Here is a 20,249-nt window from a genome sequence, read left to right as displayed (position 1 = left end):
GCAGACATGAGCTTCTGCTGAAATGATTATGTGATTTGTTATATCTTAGCAGGAAAAAAGCAGACCCCACTGTGCTATTGAAAAGATAATTATTGGGGCACCTGGGGGCTCAGTCAGTTGAGAGTCCAACTCTTGATTCCAGTTCAGGTCATGATCTCGTGGTCATGGGATCGACCCCTGCTTTGGGCTCTGTGCTGAGCGTGGGGTCTGCCTAAGATTCTCTCCCCCCCTCCTCTCCCTCCCACCCTCCCTGCCTCTCTCTCTGCCCCTCTCCCCAACTTGCTCTCTTTCTAAAATAAAACAAAAAGAAGGAGCATCTGGGTGGCCTAGTCAGTTAAGTGTCCGACTCCGGCTCAGGTCATGGCATCGTGGTTTGTGAGTTCCAGCCCGGTGTTGGGCTCTGTGCTGGCAGCTCAGAGCCTGGAGCCTGCTTCAGATCCTGTGTCTCCCCTCTCTTCCTAGCCCACCCCACCATGCTCACTCTTTGTCTCTCTCTCAAAACTAAATAATCATAAAAAGTTAATAAGATGAGAAAAGATTATTGTATGGCCGAGGTTGAATACTGACTGGTCAGTGCCCCAGCCCCGGATATGGTGTGCGGGTGCAGGGGTGCACACGTTTGGACGTGTCTCCGTGTGTCTGCAAAGGTGGGCTGGAGAGGCTGACTTTGGAGGGCACCGGAGGCCCCAGCCGGAAACAACTGGGCACATTAAAGGCAGCGCGTGACAGAGGCCGGCGTGGGTGATTAGTCGTGGCAACCGTCAGCCTGAGTTTTCACAGGGAGAGACCTAGCGCAGACAGGATGTGGGGCAGGAGGCGTGCTTGTTGCCCAGGAGAAGTGGACTTCTCGAGAGGCAGGAGGAGACCCCCGTGGGGGTCACCAGTGGCCCGTCTTCCCTCCTGGACGAGTAGCTGCAGTGTGGAAAACCGAGGCCCCCCTTCATCCCATGAATGTGTCACCCTCGGCTCCCGGCTCCAGGAACAAGTCAGATTTCATCCCCAGGCGACATTGCGATGGCTCCCAAAGGAGCCTTGGAGGAAAGCTGTGCGCCCCACGGAGTGTGGCCCGCGTGGCTGAAGCACTCGGGAGAGGGGTGCGCCTGATCACCGCCGGGGCATGTGGCGTAGAGTCCGAGCTGCTGTCCGTGCCCGTCCCGCGCTGGGACGGCCCGGCAAGTGCGTGCTGACCTGGCCGCAGCGCGGGGCGTGGGGACGCCAGCTAGCCGGGCCTGTGCTCCCCGGGGCCAGGGCCCCCCTGGCGGTTACCCCCCGGCGTGGAGGTCCTGCAGCCTCCGTGCGATGACAGGCGCCACGGTTACACAGGAGAAGGAAGAAGTTCCACCCCTTTGGTTTGTTGAGTTCTTTAATGGTTTCTGTTCACTTATTCTTGAGAGAGCACAAGCAGGGGAGGGGCACACAGGGACAGAATCCTGCGCAGGCCCCAGGCGCCGAGCTGCCGGCACAGAGCCTGATATCCGGGGCTTGAACTCACGGACCGGGAGATGGAGACCTGAGCTGATGTGGGACACCCGACCGACTGAGCCACGCAGGCGCCTGTTAGGTTTTTGTTTTGTTTTGTTTCTAATGTAAGTCCTTCTGTGCCTCTTTGATAAGACAGCTAAAGGGCACTTGTGGGGAGAAGCGCTGGGTGTTATGTGGAAACCAATTCGACAATAAACTATTAAAAAAATAAATAAATCAAATTAAAAAAAAGAAAGCTGAAGATGAATTAGGTAGAGAAACGGTGGGTGAAGCCTCCTAGCAGAACTGAGGCAAGTGGCCTGTGTGGGAACACTTACGTATAGGTTCTGGGGGGTTGGAGATTTCTTTAAAAGTATAATTCATTTTGAATTAATTATTTAAAACGCATTATCCGGGTTCTCATAAAAAATAACATTTTCATTAAATACAATATGTAAGTTAACTTTTTACAAGACCCAAGGAGTCCATTCATCCTTTAAAAGGAAACGAAGTTGTACGTGTGTATGAAGTCTTCTGAGAGCAGGTTACGTTCACAGCAAAATCCAGAGGAAGCTACAGATTTCCTCTGAACCCCCGCACCCTCCCTGCACAGCCTCGCTCGTGACCCGCACCCCCAGCTGGTGTGTTTGTCACAGCCGATGACCCCACGTGGACGTGTCCTCACGGCCCAGACCCCGTCATCTACACGAGGACTCCTCTTGGTGTTTTCATTGTATGAGTGTGAAAAATAATCGTGTACCCGCCATTGTAGTATCCTACAGAGGATGGTGTTTTAAAACCCTCTGTGCTCCATGTCAAAGCCTGAATTTATTGGCAACTTGAATTTGTTACACTTTGTATGAAACAATACACAATCCCATTACGGCTGGTATGTATCAATTTGGCAAATCTTCCAACTCTTAAGAGCAAAGTAAAAGAAAACAGAGATAATGCCGATTTATTTAAAATTTACCATCAATCACTGTTTCTGCTCTAACTTACTCAACACCCTTTCGCAGGAAAGCACATGATCTATCTCCACACCCAGGGAACCCGTAGCCCGTAGAGCTGGTGTGACAGGTGGCACAGCCTTATTCCCACACACGGACTTGGTGTAGACAGCGTTGCTCGGTGGTCTGAGGGCTTGCGCCCTTCCGAGAGGCACTGCCGTCTGCCTCCAGCACAAGGTCCAGAGAGGAGCACTAAATCGGGAACGGGAAATGGGGGTCTGCCCAGCCCTCCCACTCCCCCCATTTCTGATGCTAATTTAAATTACAGCAGCATCTGGTGCCCAGTTTAAATCCTTCCACTTCATCCTGAAATGTGTTTTTGTGCTGATAAAACTTAGGATTCGGGGCAGTTGACTTAGTGCCTTGCTCTTTTAAGAAGCCCCTTTGTTGATAAGCTCATCACTGGCCTGAGTGGGGGTGCAGGATGTTTAAAGTGTACGTATACAAATGAGAAGATTTGCACAAAGCCTTGCTGGTGATAGAGGCTGGGGCAGTGATTTGCCTTGAAAACACGAATAAATGAGGAAGTAATGAGCAAGTGGAAGCACAGAGAAGGAGAGACGGGGAAGGAGCACGTACGGGATTAATCCTTAGTATGATTTCAATTGTTCCCAGAAGATAAACAGATGGGAAGAAGGCCCCTCCAGGTTCTATTTGGTAGATACTGATTGATGTTTCTTTTGTAACTGTTAAGAAACAAGTCTTCTATATATATTTTAGAAGCACCTGATTTAGAAATGTTTAAACAGAGGGTAGTATTTTATTCTCATGGAATCTAGGGGGGTTTGATACACTTGATGATGAAAAAAAACTCATAAAGAGGAATTACTCAGTTACAACAGTGAGATCGTGAGAATTTGTAAGAAATACATAATATTATAAAATGTCAAGAACATATTTTAAAGATGATACTGAAGTCCAGACTGACAGGCATCTCTTTCTTACCAACCTGAGATTCTGTTTGGAGATTGGAAAGTAATGATTTTATCTATTTTCATTAAGAAATCTTTACTTGTAAATGTCAGCTTCTATAATTATTCTGTACTTATCAAAATATGCTCATGGGTTTTCAATATTTTGAAGTCTAGAACTCAGTCTTTCTTTTTTATTTACTTTTTCTTATCCCTTCCTATTTTATCTGTTAGGGATTTTTATCTGTAACAGTAAAAGTCTGGTAATGACTTTGTGTTTATGGAAACACTCCCTGCAAACTTTCCGTCTTCTCGGAAGGCTGGAACCTTGTCCATCTCCTCTTTGTTTTCATTCCAAGCATGTGGCCCGGGCAGAGGCGGCTTTCAGTGGGTCCCAGGAGACTGAGCCGCTTGTTGGCCTCAGCAAGTGGAGGAAGTGGGGTACCTGCCGTCACGGCAATGACCGTGGGGGTGTGAGGCAGGCACGAAGACAAGCCTACGAGGGATCCAAAGGCACAGAGAAGGGAAAGGGCAGTGTTGACGAAGAGGCGGGCTTTGTTGACAGAGACAGTAGGGGAGGCACCACCAAGAAGCAGCCGTTGGCAGAGACGTGGCAGCACGTGGGGGTGGTCGTCTGTAGGGGACAAGGCAGAGGGGAAGGTGTGCATGTGCCCAAGGAACTAAAGAAACCACTTTGGCTAAATGTCACTGGGGCATTCACAGTCCCAGGCCATCTCCACATTGTTCGTATTCGCAGTAGCCTAGAAAGGAAAACAGACGGAGTGTCCATCCACACACGAGTGGATAAAGAAAAGTGTGTTCTTGTACACAGGAGTATTACTCAGTCTTAGAAAAATGAGGCACTTTCATTTGTTAACGGTATTGATGAACCTGGAAGACATTATGCTAAGTGAAATAAGATAGACTTATGAGGACAGAAGAAGTCAATGTCCCACTGTCTGTGGAACCTCAAACAGGTCAACGCATGGTAGTGGCAAGTGGACGGTGATGGGCAGGGGCCAGCGAGTGAGGGGCACGGAGGGATACTGGTCAAAGTTGTGGTTGTGTCAGACCAGACGGTAAGTGGGGAGGTCTAAGGTGCAGAAAGGTGCTTATAGGTAATGGCATGGTACTGAGTTCTGGAAGTTTATAAGTAGTCTAGACCGCGGTGTTACCACTGTGCACAAAAAATGGTAACTATGTGAAGAGATGTGTTGACAGCTTGACCGCAGTAATCTCACCGTGTGTGCATACACACACTGTCATGTTGTGCACCTTACCTGTTTATAATTTTCCTACAGTGGATTCACTCAATGTCATTTTTATTTGCATCTCTGCCCATCCCTATTTGAAAATGATGCCCTTTCATTACAAATGGATATCTCTGTGTTAACACCAGGTACGCTCTTTATAGCCTCCCATATTGTCTAGCACACTATAGATTCTTGGACCAAGATGGCTCTACATTTTCTCTCTTTATGGAGCATTAATAGCATGGAGTAAAGACCACCCCTTGACAGCAGGCTCTGGCTGATCGGTGAGGCTGACCACCAGGACAAGGCTGTCTGATACCCTTCGCGTTGGTGTAGAAGAATCACGAAATGGCCATTTTTAGTCCCCTAATGAAAACACGGTGATGTGGCGAGACCCCCTGTCTGTGGCTCATTATAAACCTTCCAACCATGACCCTCAGGCTGTAATGGGTCATCGTTGCTTCTCTCCCTGGTGTTACAGGAGGTGGGTCTGAGAAAATGTGTCCAAAAGGCGCTGGGAACAAAACTGCTGGTCTCCATGATTCTTTAGTTCCTTTATTCTCTTCTTCTTGGACCATGGTCGCTTATAAACAGCCCCACAGGAAAGAAAAATGATATAAATCCAACCTCAGGTCCTAAGCGTCGTATGCAGTATTAACGCTGGTTTGCGAGAGTTGTCGGCCTCCACACCTCTCGCACAGCAGGCTGCTAAAACAGTGCCCCCAGACAGACCTGCAGTCTGAAGGGGCAGACTGTGTTGATAAATTTTAATGACTGTATCACTAATTTTAGTAGGAATAGCAAATAGCAAAATTAATGTGTTCCATATTAGCATCGCTTGGAAGAACACCTGTTTAGAGCCTGCTCAGGAATGCACACATTAACTTGGTATTCGTCAGAGGTCTGCCTTCCTCCTGGACTGCACATCCCCTCCTTTGGGGTCTGACAGACACGTCTAACAAATAGACAAATAGCCTTTGACGCTTTTTACAAGATTCCAGAGTTTTAGCTCTACTCTGAAATAGATCCCATTAAAATGTCTTTCCAATGTTTTGGTGTCTGTTCTCCCTGTCCTGTCTTCCTCCCTCAATTTCTGCCTCTCTCAATGTATCTATCTCCTCTGTCTCTTGTCTATTTATCTACCTATAATTTATGTTATCTACTTACTATGTCACTTTTTTCTATCCTCTCCATCACCTATCTCTTTCCTCTCTCTATTGATTGATCTTCGTATCTCTTGCCAATCTACTATCTGTGACTGCCTCTCTTATCTATCCTCTCTCTCTATCTTTCTATCTATCACTGTATACCATCCCCCTAACTCCCCATCCCCTATTCTCTTTGTCACTCAGGTTTCTAGCCTAATTTCGTGACATCTCTCACTCTATTTCTTCATGATCACAATATTGGTCACCAAAGAAAGCATTTCTTCCTTCCTGCGAAATGGATCCTGGTTCTATTAAAAAGAAGTTCATAGAATCCTAATATATGGGTGTATCTTACATAAACCGGTCTTGTCTAGTTGGTATGGGGTCAATCACCATGACAAAGTATTCTTTATAACAAAGTTTCTAGGCTTTGCAAAGCTAAATGTAGGAGAAAACGTTCTAGCTTCAGGAGATCGTTTTCATATGTTAATATGGATAATTAATAAAATCTGCATATATTACTCTAAAAATATTTATTTCAGAGTCTTTTTGGTGTCCTCAAAATATATTAAAAGAAATATTAAAAGAATTAACATATGAGGTTATTAGAAGAATTAATGAGCGAGTCTTTTACTTATATGAAATTATCATTTTGTCCTGCCAAGGACTGGCCAAGTTAAAATAAATATTTGATAGACATTTGACTTAAAGCATAATACGGGTTATGTTCACTTTTAGAACTGAAAAGCAATATCTTTGAAGTGATAGCAGTTTTGAATCCTATGAAATGCTGTAACAGAGTTCTCAAACGTATACACTTATCCATAGAATTACTTTGTAAAACACCTGGAGCAGGTTCAAGTGCAGCGGATGAGGGAACGAGGTGTTTGCGGTACTTAAAGTCACCGGGGCTCTGTGAAGCCAGGGAATGACCTTTGCCTTCGCTCTCTTCAGGTCATCAAGCTCGCGTTCGAGGAGTTCGAACTGGAGCGCGGCTACGACACGCTGACAGTGGGCGACGCCGGCAAAGTGGGCGACGCCAGGACGGTCTTGTACGTGTAAGTACGGGCGAGCGGCCCCTGTCCCCTGCGCGCGCCCCCGCCCCCGGCCGGCCTGCTGCGTCCTCGCCGGGCGCGCTGCCCAAGTCTGAGTCCGCGCGGGAACCGACTCAGCGGTGTCTGTCGTAGTTCGATTTCTTTTCTTCCCAGTGTTTTTGGAATGGAAGGTGTTTTCTAGAATAAGGCCATGGGTCCTGCCAAAACCCCTGCGGTCCGTGAGGCCACATGCTAAAGGCAAGGAGGTTGTGGGGGCAGTCCTGTGTCCAGAGTCCTGGGAGGGATGAACGGGAGCCCGTGGATCCTTCTGCTGCGCCCGGGCTCCTAGTCCGCCTGGTGGTGCTGCTGCCCCCTGGGAGCCCCCCACCCGTCTGCGGAGCCGGGCCTGGAGGACAGTCCTGTCACCCCCAGGGGACCCAGCACTCCCAGCTGGAAACGTGACCTGGGCGGGCCCCGAGTCCCCAGGGTTTTCAGCACCGAGGCAGGCGTGTTAAGTCCCTGAACTGAGAGCTCCATGTGGTGACTCCCACTTCTGAGCCGGAACCTTCTTTCTTCAATGGTTTCTGAAAAGTTCCACCTTTCTCTTTTTTCAGTGTATGTGTACGTCGCACAGTTTGCTTTTTGTCCCTGACACCGTCAACTTACTATTCTTCTGCCAGAAACCAAACCAAACCAGACCACAACAACACAGTCCTGGCCATTATTCTAATATTTAGCAGGTGCTGCTGAGCTGTAGGGAACACGCTGTCTATGCACTTAACAGTTGGATGGTCGTTTGGGCACCAGGTGGCCCAGTCCGTTGGGCCTCCAGCTCTTGATTTCTGCTCAGGTCATGATCTCATAGTTAGTGGGACTGACCCCGTATTGGGCTCTGCATTGAGCGTGGAGCCTGCTTGGGATTCTCTCTCTCTTCCTCTGCCCCTCCCCTGCTTGCATTCTCTCTCTCTTTCTCTCTCTCTTAAAATAAACAAACAAAACAAAACATAATAAAATAAAATAAAACAAAATAAAATAAAATAAAATAAAACAAAATGAAAACGGAAGTGGCCATATTCTGACCATATTGGGAACATGCTTTTGTCATTTATATGTTGGACATCTTTCCCTTGTGCGTGTCTCGGCCTCGTCTTCCTATGTGTCACTTACCACCACTGCTACTAATTGAATCATGCTACCGGCCCCTGATTTATGATGGTAATTATAACAGCAGTATTAGTACCACAGCAGATATTGATTGGGTGTCTCATACATCATGTACTGTGCGGAACACGTTCTCCTCATTGGTCCTCACCTGAGTCCTGTACGATGGGGGCTAGTCGTCTCCTCGTGTTACAAACGATTAGACGTAGACTGAGGTAGAGTGTAGCAGGTTCTCGCACAGAGAGTCGTGACACTGAGGCTTCCCTTTCCGGGAATCCACTTTATTTGTGCCGGCACTGCTCAGTTGGGCTCGTACCCAAAAACCCAAGTCCCAAACGACACGTGCTGTGGTCTTTTATGCATTCGTGACGTCTCTGTCTCCCATATGTGGTGTATGGACGTGCAGCGTGGCTGGGTGGGTGCATGCTACGGGCCGTGAGACATGTCAAGAGCCAGGCTGCCTTCCCGTCCCTTGAGGCCTGTCCTCACCATGTTCCTTTGGGAGGGGACTCTACCACAGAGTTGGAGGGTTGACCCCAACCCCAAACCTGGCACATGTTGGGTATGCATGTGCTCGTGTGCGCGGCATGTCTGCAGGTGTTCTGCAGAGCTGTTCTTCTCCCGTGTCTGCTTCACCCATGGCGCCTGTCCCTTTGCCCTGCCTGCCGTGCCCTTGGCCTTCATGAGCAGGTGCACGGGAGGCAGGTCCGAGTGCCTGTCTGCCTTCAGCAGAAGTTGCAAGAGGTGAATTGCAGGGGGGACGGGGACGTTGTCATCTTTTCCCAACAACCCCCAGAACGTTTCCATCAGCCTCTTCTCCAGCTGCAGGACATGTACGTCCCTCTTTCCACACCCTCACCAAATAGTTACTCATCTTTGCCAAATTACTGGACGGAAAATGCATTTATTTCTGAGAGTGCAGACCCCTGTCGGGTGCGGCCCAGATGACTGCAGGGTTTTCAAGCCCCCAGGCTGGTCGCCCAGCCTGGCCTTGGCCTGTGGAGGTTTGTGAGCCCAGACAGACTGGACAGGAAGGGGCTGGAAAGCCAAAGACGGAGTTCCTGGCTCCAGCTCTGCTATGCACTGTCTCTGTGACCCTGAGGGGGTCACTCTACCGCTCCGTACCTCTGTTCTCATGCCTGTGAAGTATATTTAATAAAGTCCCCCTGCCTGTGGCAGGGGCAGAGCGAAATAATGCATGTGAACCTGCTGTACTCTAAGAAATGTCACCCAGGATTGAAGTAGCTTTATTATTACCATAGCAGCTAATTTACAAAAGGGTGTCACCAAACAAATGAGAGAAAATTCTAAGTAAATGCAAAATATGAAATATAAATGGAGCAAAGTAATGCCCTATAAAATCCCTTAGGTCACTATTAAAGATCTGAAGTCATACACCTATTTTTTTAATGCTATTTGTTGTTAAGAGACCAGCAGCCAACTGTGTATTACGTTGACGTAAGTGTTATTAGAACTTCCTCTCGATAGCTCAGATCTATAAATGAAACTCTAAATAGCCAACTGAATCAAACTGAGATGCCCTTTGGGAAACATAATGTAACAAAGATCAGTTGGGCATTTAATCAGCGGCAGTGGAGAAAAGAGAAGCCACTGATAGATATCCTTAGTAGATGGAGTTACAGAAAAAGAAGCAACAAGGAGAGGACCACAGCTGGTGTCCTCAAGTAAACAGGTGCTTCTAGGGAACACACTGACAAATATTTTTGGGTGCTTCTACGCTAGACTTTATTCCCAGCACGGAGCTGGAACTCTCATTGGAGAGCAGCAGACACACGGCAACAGTTCGGTACCAGACGAGGGATGAAGTTACTGGATCTCATGATGCAGATTTCAAATAAAATATGAGTTAAGAGACTTCTTTATGAAGACTGGTATTTGCTACCTCAGGCTTAATCTTTTATACGTTCCCCCTTTGTGTTGTTTGGTGGGGGGATGGAATTCTAGTCTTGGATATTCAGGAAAGGTTTAGAGAGTGAAGTAGCCTCACCAGGTCATCCTAAATATGGTTTTAAAATGTCCAGTTTCCGTTAATGGCTTTTCAAATTTCTTAACATACTTGGCACATCAAGAGACCAACTGAATTTAGGAGCCCCTTTAATCATCTGTCTTCCCAAGAGACCAATGGATTACTCAGGTTATTTTTACAGAGGGACAAACTTAAAATTAAATAACTTATTTAACAGATCTCTGTTGAGATCTTTCCAAGAATATATATTGATAATTGTCTTGAATTTCATCTGGAGTTCCCTCTGGCCTTTTCGGTTATTAGCAATCCGTGGCCGGGAGATTGCTTTAATTTGGTTATAGGTTTTAAATGTCCGTGCCTCCAAGGGGATGAGTACCAGCCTCGGGGAAATCTGCAAGCAAGTAGTGTTGCCTCCGCCCAACTGGATTTGTGGACTAACTGCGAAGGGTTCCAGTAGTTTCTTGTGGTCGGTTGATCTGTTATTGCTGAAGATGCTACTAATGTCTAGAAGCTTCCCAAGCCCCTAATACGGCCATGGCCACGTCCCCTTACTGTTGTCAGCAGATTCTCAGCCGGAGGGCATCATTCTCTTTTTATTAAAAGACTGTGGAAGAGCTACAAAGACGCAGACACTAAAACCTGAAGATTCCGTGTTTGTATGTCCTTGACACATCTATCATATACGTCACAGCGCTTTGGAGCAAAGCTTGAGCAGTTTGTGTCAGGAATAAGAGAATGAAGACAACAACTTAAAGGCTTTCTAGATAAAAGCCCATGTTTTCATGATTAGAAGTCAAGTACACTCCTTAGGTTCTCAGAAGCCTGGGATCACATGATCATAAACGTTTTTCTTCATATTCTCCTTCTCCTAAGGGCATTGCCTGTGCGCAGAGGTGCGGCTGATGGCACACATCATATTTCATCCATGTTAGCTCTCCTGTCGCTGTCTCTTTCTCTGGGGGCTTTCTTACTCGGTTCTTTGAAAAACATATATTTATTGCAACTCAGACATTGTAGTAGGATTCAGAGCGGGCTTCAAGGGAATGGCAAGCAAGTGGAGAAGGCAGAGGCTGGCAGCTTCCCTTAGGATCCCTGGGGAGGGTGAGCAGGGCAGGACCCCTCTGGGTGGGCTGCACTGTCTAGCTTCTCTACTCCAGCTTCCCAGCAGTAGGGAACTAAACCAGCTGCTGGACACCGGCATGTTGGGTTTGGGAGACAAGCTCTGTCCGAGGGGTCTAGAAAGTCAGGCAGATCAGACCTTGGGGGCCCTGGAGAAGTTGTATTTGGAGGCTGACTTCCTACAGAGGAGGAGCCATAGGTCCCCAGGGACGGAGAGCTCACCCATAGCACCTGCTGGAGATGGAGTGGGTGAGTTCCAGCTACTTCGAGGCCCCACCAACCCAAAACATTTTCCAAATGTTTGCTCATTATATCGCCAGTATTGACTGATTATGGCTGTTTTCTCTAAGAAGCCAAGAAATGCATGTCTTTCTTTACACACTGTTAACCTGAAGAGCTAGGGACCTCTTTCCCATGAATCATGAGTCCAAAGCATTTCAGGTTTGTATTGTGCATTTTTGACATTAAATTAAGTCAAAGGCAAAGTTATTCTCTTTTGTGGGGAGATAAGGACATTTTAAACAGTAAGAGACATCCAGTTACACGTCCACAAGCCTGGGTCCCTGTTGTATGCCTTCCAACCTCAAAGGGTTGTGTAAGTGTAAAATGGAAGGCTTCATAAAAGTTGGTTTAAGAACATTAGAAGTACAGTGCAACAAGAAGATACTATTATATTACTAGAGTCTTTACTTCTGCTTTAATGCCATAAATCATGCAGGGTTCAGCAGCATTCTGAGTCATCTTTGGAAACGGAATGTACTGGAAAGGGGGAGGCCAGGGAGATTGAGCTGTCATTCACTGAATCTGTCTGTACCTGCGTTGGCTCATGGCAGTCTTGTGACAAAGGTGTTGTGTCCATGAAAACATGGTTGTGTAGAGAGTGGACTGCTCAATGGGTATTTGAACTCAACACAATTCCTGTTCACTTTTGAGTCTATAATGAAACATCACAACCAGGATATTGATGTTGAGACAATTTATCAATCTTAGACTTTCCTGGTTTTACTTCTGTGTGTATGTGTGTGTGCACATGCATGTGTGTGTGTGTGTGTGTGTGTGTGTGTGTGTGTGTGTGTGTTAAATTCTATACCATGTAGCACCTATTTCATTCAGGTCATGGTATCCACCACCAGTCAAAACACACCCAGCACAAGCTCACGTTGCTTTTTGTCATCACTCTGTGTCCCTCTCCCGCCCTCCTCCGTGACCCTGAGAGCCGCTCTGAATCCATCGGACAGGCGCCTCATGGCACGAGTGTTGTGCACATGGAGTCACAGGGCATGACCTTCTGTGTTTCCTCTTTCCACCCAGCAGTCTTGCCTGGATATTGAGGAACTGCTGAGGGGTAGCCCTGTCCTGTCATGACTGACTCGTGTTCCAGGATAGGCATGGGCCACGGTGTGTTTAACATCTTCCATTGTTTCCAGATTGCCGGCCATTTCTGTATAGATTGGAGTGTGACCGTGAGTTTTCCCTTGTCTTGGGTGGAAGCCCAGCACTGCTGCTGCCAGGTTGTACGGTGGTGGAATGCTTTGTTTTATAAGAAACTGCCAGATGACGTTGCACACCTTTTCTTGCTTGTTTGCCATCTGGACATCCTGTTTGGTAAATTGTCCGTGAGACTTTTTTCCTATTTTCTCATTGAATTATTTAATATTATTTCAAAGAGATTTTTGTGTATTTTAGATAATAGTTCCATTTTTAACATTTTATTTTATTTATTTATTTATTTTTGAGAGATGGAGGAAGGGCAGAGAGAGAGGGAGACACAGAATCTGAAGCAGGCTCCAGGCTCTGAGCTGTCAGTGCAGAGCCCGATGCCGGGCCCGAACCCACAAACTGTGAAATCATGACCTGAGCCGAAGTCAGATGCTTAACCGACTGAGCCACTCAGGCACCCCTAGATTATAGATCTTTATAAGACACATGCTTTGCAAATATTATCCCTCAATTTGTTACTAGTTTATTATCATTATCATTATTATTATTATCATCATCTTTATCTTGTTTATATGTGTCTTCAAAGAGCAAATTTTTATTTTTTTTTCTATTTTTTCTCTATTTGCAATTTTATTTATTTCTCATATTTTCCATACTCCTCTCCTGCCCTGTCAGGTTTATTTTGCTATACTTTTTGTAGTTTCTGGAGGTAGGAACTTAGGTAATTATATCATTCCATATCTTGTATCTAATGATGTTATTTTAGTACTATAAATTGTCCTTTTGGCACTGCTTTAGCTGTATCCCAGATATCTTCTTTTATGTGTTTTGTTTCATTTTTCTTCTTGGTTTGTTTCATTTGAGTCTTCTTTTGATCAGGGATATATGTTTTTCGGTTCTCATGTGTTAAGAAATTTTCCTATTGACCTTTTGTTAAGAATTTCTAGTTTGATTCTATTGTGGTCAGAGAATACATTCAGTAGTATTGTTTCAGTTTCTTTAAATGTGTGGAGGTCTAGCACCTGGCCCAGGATGTGGTTTCTATTGGTGAACCTTCCAGAGGAGCTTGTGAGACACGTGTGTTTGCCGCTGTTGGGTGCAGTGTGGTCTACTGCAGTGGGATCCTGCTGGCTAACTGTACTGTTTAGATCTTCTTTAACTTTGCTGATTTTCTGTCTAGTTGCTCAACCAGGGCTGTTCAAGTCCTCAACCGTACTTGTGGATTTGTCTGTTTCTTGCCTCAGCTCCTTGAGTTTGACTTGCTGTATTTCAAAGTCCTGTTGTTTGTTGTGTAACACATTTAGGACTTGTGTGTCTTCCTGGTGGGTCATTAATTTTATCATTGTATACATCCTACTTTGTCTCTGGAATATTTTTTGTTCTCAAGTCTACTTTATGAAAACTTAACGTGGCCACTCCTGCTTCTTCATTACCAGGATTGTCATGTCAACTCTCCTCCTTCTCCTTCCAACCTGCCTGTGTCCTTGACTTTGAAAGGTGGTATTTTGTGGACAGCATGTTAGTTGGGTCATGATTTTATCGACTCTGCCCCACTATGTCTTTTGATGACTTAGACCATTTATATTGAAGGTTCTTTCAGATAGTGTTTGCATATGTCATTTTATTATTGTTTTCTATTTTTTCCTCTGGTTATGCTGTTTCTTTTACTTCCTTTCTTTCCTTATCTTGCCTTCCTGTGGGTTATTTCAACATTTTTCAAAGACTCCATAGCTTTAAAACTGGCTACTGTGGGCGTTGTGATACACATCTGTGACCTGTAGCAGTCTATAGATATATGAGTTCCCTATTAGTGCTATAGCAAATTATGCCAAACTTGGTAAAACTATATCCTTATAGTTCTGAAGGGCAGAAATCCAAAATCAATTTCATTCAGCCAAAACCAAGGGGCCAGCAGGACCATACTCCCCGCAGAGGCTCTGAGGGGGGAATCTACTCCTAGATGCCTCCAGCTTATGCCTGCTGGTATTTTTTGGCCTGTGGCCCCATCACTTTCTGCTCTGCCTCCACGCCCACACTGCCTTCCTCTCTTCTGTCTGAAATCTCCTTCTGCCTCCTTATGAGGACACCTTTGAAGACACGTAGAGCTCACGTTGGTAATCCAGGACCATCTCTCCACCTGGAGCTGCTTAACTTACATACATTTGGAGGAATTGTTGCCATATAAAGTAACATGCACAGGCGTCATGGATGAGGACATGCACGTGAATACGGCCACCATTTGTCCTCTTACAGTCCTATCTCTGCCATATAACCTCACTTCCATTTAGACCTCTTTAGCTTTCAGCCTTTAAATGTCATTATCTTGATTATCAGCGATTAAAGTATTTACTTAAGTCATTAAATAATGACTTTCAGCACTTATTATGAAAGGATAGTATACTATATATTCTCATATATTCTTCCCTTTCGTCTTGATGTTTCAAGGTTCTCCTGTTATATTTTCTTTTCTTTTTGAAGAAATTCATGTAACCAGCCACTAAAGTTGGGTTTGCTAGAAGCAAATCATTTGTCTGACACTTAAAAAATAATTTCATCTTATTTCCAAAGAATACATTCAGTGGATATAGAAGTTATGGTTGACAGTTCTTTTCTTCAGAAACTTGAAAAAAAAATGTGACACTTCCTTGTGGACTCCAGTGGTCAGGAGATCCACTGACATTCAAACTGGTAAATTTGAGTAAATAATGAATCCTTTTTTCTGGCTGTTTTCCAGATTTTGTTCTATGACTCTAGTTTTCAAACATCCAATTATATGCTGTTGTGTGGTTTTGTTAGGATTTATCCTGGTTGAGGGTTACTGAGTTTCCTAGAACTGTAGGTTTTGCGTTTCACCGTATTTTGGCAGTGTTCAGCAATTACTTCTTCAAATACCTTTCACTCCATGGTCTTTCCCTTCTTCTTCTGGAGCACTGAAGGTACAGAGTTTGGTCTTTTGTTTCTGTCCCCCATGTCCTGGATGCTCTGTTTATGTTTTGTTTTTGTTGTTGTTGTTTGTTTGTTTGTTGTTGTTTTTCAGTTTATATTCTCTCTGTTCAGTCTAGGGAATTCTATTCATGCACTTTCACATCCTCTGATATCATCACGCATCTCCACCATCAGCTTTCTAGCAATTATGGCTTTTCATCATAAGTCAAAGTAAATAGACATTTACCTCCGACATTTATGATCTGTGCACTTTTTGGTATGTTACATTTCAATAAAATGCATGCATAGTGAAGAAACACAAGTCTCTCCAAGTCAAACATGCAAATACAACACCAAATATAAAAGAGCAAACTCTCTAACAAAGAAACAATCCTCAAAAAGAAATATAGTTTTAATTTTTTTACATTTATTTATTATTGAGAGACAGAGCATGAATGGGGGAGGGGCAGAGGGATAAGGAGACACAGACCCGAAGCAGCCTCCAGTCTCTGAGCAAGCTGTCAGCACAGAGCCTGACATGGGGCCTGAACCCGCAAACCACAAGGTCATGACCTGAGCTGAAGTCAGTCATTCAACCAACTGAGCCACCCGGGCACCCCAGCAATATAGTTTTAGTGACAGCACATCACTCACTATAATTCCTTTTTTTTTTCCAATATGTGTGTAACATGAGTTACTTCACATGTAATGATTGTTGTCCACCTGCCTTTGAGGAATCACGTTTTCTGTGCGCCCAAGGTGAGCGTCGTGGGGGGACAGACAAATCATGTGATTGATGGGGCGAATCGTGCTCATATTCCCGAAAGTACTTTACTGAAAGCAAAGATTCCTATTTGATTAGAGACATTTATTCTGGTTGAATTGATTTTTTTTCTTACACTTTTTCTATTTCAACGTGCTTTTTGTCAGCATCTTGAATTCAGTCAATGGATTTAGTGTTCCTTTTCACTGGCTGACAGCAGCCACTGTGTGTCTGTTTTGTTGACACCCAGAGAAGGCTTCATTGAAGCTTCCACTTGGTGTGACCTGGACATTGATATGCACAGCGGAAGCTCAATACACTTGCCAAGTCTGTTTCAGCCACGCATTCTCTTCCTCTTGCTGGTGTTCTCTTAATGTACGGTTACTTTTGGTTTTATGGTCATGTATATGTGTGCATGTACATGTGTGTATATATGTGTGCATGTGCATATGTATGTGTGTATTTGTGTGTATATGTGTATATGTGTGTATATATGTGTATGTGTGTATGTATATGTGTATGTATATGTGTATGCATGCACATGCGTGTATGCATGTGTATACATGTATGTGTGTATGAATATGTGTATCTATGTGCATGTAAATACATATATTAGGTATGTGTGAATATACATATGTGTGTATTGTGTGTTCACATACATGTGTATATGTGTATGTATGTGTGCGCATATATGCGTGTATGTGTGCATGTGCATGTATATGTGTATGCATATATGTATGTGTGTGTATGTGTATATATTGACTTTCCTACAATATCATAGAGTTGGAATCATACAGTATTCAGCTTTTCAAGTTTCTTTTCATGGCTTGATAAAACCACCCATTTATTCTTGGTGCTGAATAATATTCCATCCTGTGATGTGTTTCTAAAAGGGATTTTGTGGTGAGGTACATGATCATTTAAACCAAACAATCTGAGCGTTGTGTGAGTGAGTCAGAACATTTCTCAGCTTCGGGATGTTTTCGCGTCAGTGGTGTGATGTCGCACAGCCACACAGCAGGACGATGCACTGTCCTTCATGTGGGATGACCACGGGTTCTGGGTTTAGCACTCAAACTCCTCTCCTGGACACACGCCTCAGGTCCAGACAATTGGATGGGTGGTCACCCTAGGTCAGCTTTTAAAATTAAAGACACAAAATTTCTTTCTTTAAAAATGTTTTTTTGTTTTCTGTTTATTTTTGAGAGACAGAGAAAGCGCAAGCAGGCGAGGGTCAGAGAGAGAGGGAGATTCAGAATCTGAAGACAGGCTCCAGGCTCCAAACTGTCAGCACAGAGCCCGACATGGGGCTCAAACCCACGAACCAGAGATCATGACCTGAGCCGAAGTCGGATGCTTAATCGACTGAGCCACCCAGGCACCCCAGAGACACAAAATTTCAATCATAGAGGAATCATTACTGTAGAAGGGGTACAGTGTTGAAGCTGAAATATAAATACACATTACAAGTGGCTATGGATTCTTTGAAAGAGGGTCTTACAGTGTATACACCTACCTATGCATGTTTGTCTACACAGTAGACTGTCTTCAAAGTAAAAGTAGAGATACATGGTGATTCACGTAACGGGTTCCACATTTGTCTCTCTCAGACTCACCGGCTCCAGCGTCCCGGACCTGATCGTGAGCATGAGCAACCAGATGTGGCTGCACCTGCAGTCCGACGACAGCATCGCCTCGCCGGGGTTTAAGGCTGTCTACCAAGGTATGGCCGGGGTGTGCTTACCGACACCAGAAACAAGCACTCGTGCGGAGGGCAAGAATCGTCCTCGATGCGTTAGACATAAATACGTTTGGCATGTCACAGTAGTGTTTAAAAATAGGGGCTGATCACTTGCAACTTCCTTAATTAAAGCCCTGCTCATAGTTCTTTGTCGCAAAGAACGTTTACTTGTGGAAAGCTTGGGTTGCCGTGACATGCGCCATCTTTATGTCCAAATAAAGGGTAAGACTAAGTATGAAACACAAGGTATGAAACATTTGTAGGCTTATGGATCTTGGCATTTTATCTCTTTTTGAGGGGAGATGTTACGGTTACGACTAAGGGAAATACTTTGCACGAAGTATGGATTGGAGTGGCATTAATTTCATTAAGCTCCTTTACATACTCATTAGACTCATGCAAAAATATGAGTGTGTTGTCTGTTTGTTTTTCATGGAGAATAGACATCTACATGAACTTGGAGGAAAATACTATTGAGTTATTATGTAGGAGAAAAGTAAATGTTGTCTGGAGCGTGAGTTACAGTTACTCTGCAGATGTTGCTTCACCTCTGAATTCACGTCCGGGCGCCATTGTCTCAGCGAGTGTTTTCCATAGTGCGCTGTGGCTCTGGGTTCTCATGAACGAGGGCCTCATGTGTCCTCTTTAAAAATAGCCCCACTGCATTGCTCCACCTGCACTGTTTCATCTGGGAGGATCACATCGGAAAGAGGCGTCTTTTAACCTTAACATACAGATCGGCATTTAATAAAAACACTGTAGAAGATTTTATAGTGGACACAGAAGTGGAAAGAACCATATAAAAAACCTGAGATGACCTATACCTGTAAGCTTTTATAAGCCTCGCAGACGCTTTGCTATAGACCTAGGACTTGGTTTGAGATGCACGGCCGGGTCGTCAGCGCTGCTCCATCCGGCCCCTGCGCACGCATCCTCACACGTCCTTTGGGAAATGAGTGATATTTCCTACTGTTAGACAAGCTTCCAGAGACTAGACTCGTCCACAAGTCTTTACGCAATAATACCTCTTTAAAAAGTAGACTTCTTTATGGCGCACCTGGGTAGCTCAGTTGATCAGGCGGGTGACGTTGGCTCAGGTCATGATTGTGTAGTTCATGAGTTTGAGCCCCGCGTTTGGCTCTGTGCTGACAGCTCTGAGCCTGGAGCCTGCTTTGGAGACTGTCTCCTTCTCTCTCTGCTCCTCTGCTGCTCACACTGTGTCTCTGTCTCTGTCTCTCTCTCAAAACTAAATAATAAAACATTTAAAAATTTGTATCTCGCGCTCAGGGTCGCGTTCCTTCACTGAGCCCCGTGTTGAGGCACCAATTGTCATAACCCGCTGGCCGGGCCTCATCCCTGGCGTTAGCATTACCTGTTTCCTCCGCCCCCGACCAGCAGGGCGGAGAAGCTGGGTGGAGAATCTTGTTGCGGGTCCTTCTCCTGAGGGAGGGAGAGAAAAAGGGGGCAGGAGAGGGAGACACAGAGAGTAAAGACAGAACTCAGGGTTCTCAGATCAGGCGAAAAAGAGAGCTTTATTCAGAAAACTGTCTCTTATATAGGTTTCAAGGTGGGAAAACAAAGTAACTGACCAAGGTCAGTTACCAGGTAAACAGAGTCAAATGAATATCAAAAGAAACGCCCAGATTTGCCTCAGCAATGCTGGGAAGGGGGGAGTTAGCACTGAATAATACAAAATACGGTTTTGATCTTTTGTGCACCTTGGCCACTCACGTCTGGCCCAGCATGACAGAGGCCAAAGTTATTTTGACCAGGAAATGGCAATCTCCAGCCTCTAGATGCAAATCTTGTTTGCTGGTTCACTCTCTGGAGAGTGATAATCCTTGCCTGAGGCAGACAGAAAACTTGGTGGCCCCGGCAAAATTTTTTGAAAAATAAAATAAAAAGTAGACTTCTGTCTTGGTTCTAAGAAAGAAAAAAAGGATTATTTCCTACTCTACCCCACCCAAACAACCAGATCAATGGGCTGGCCTCTCATTCGGGACCTTCTGAGATTGAGTTCACACACCCTAACTGTACACGTGGGTTCTGAAGGGGAATGGGTGCCAGCCAGTGGGGGAGGTGCCTCTTCAGAGCCGCAGAGTGCACCATGGCGCTGTGGTGGCTTTCTCCTGCGTTCCCGAGATGGCAAAGAATGGAGAGGAAACCAAGGGCGATAGAGAATCTTTGCCCAGAACACAAAGAACAGAAATGAACTTCATAGTATCCAGACCTCAGGACACCTAGAATAGCCACAGATAGACACATCCACACACACAAGACCTCAGGACACCTAGAA

General features: G+C 45.1%; 1 protein-coding gene across 1 annotated transcript in view; it reads left to right on the top strand.

Moving 5' to 3' along the window:
- Positions 1 to 20,249, top strand: part of CSMD1 (CUB and Sushi multiple domains 1) — a 1,512,254-nt gene that overhangs the window by 1,098,591 nt on the left and 393,414 nt on the right. Inside the window, exons 11-12 of the mRNA XM_029933196.1 lie at positions 6,738 to 6,841; positions 17,823 to 18,055. Of these exons, the coding sequence (XP_029789056.1) occupies positions 6,738 to 6,841; positions 17,823 to 18,055 (337 nt within the window). The remainder of the gene's footprint in view (positions 1 to 6,737; positions 6,842 to 17,822; positions 18,056 to 20,249) is intronic.

This window comes from Suricata suricatta, chromosome 1 (assembly GCF_006229205.1).
Source record: "Suricata suricatta isolate VVHF042 chromosome 1, meerkat_22Aug2017_6uvM2_HiC, whole genome shotgun sequence".
Taxonomy (NCBI): domain Eukaryota; kingdom Metazoa; phylum Chordata; class Mammalia; order Carnivora; family Herpestidae; genus Suricata; species Suricata suricatta.
Note: the sequence above shows the minus strand (reverse complement) of the source record. Positions and strands in the feature narration are given on the sequence as shown.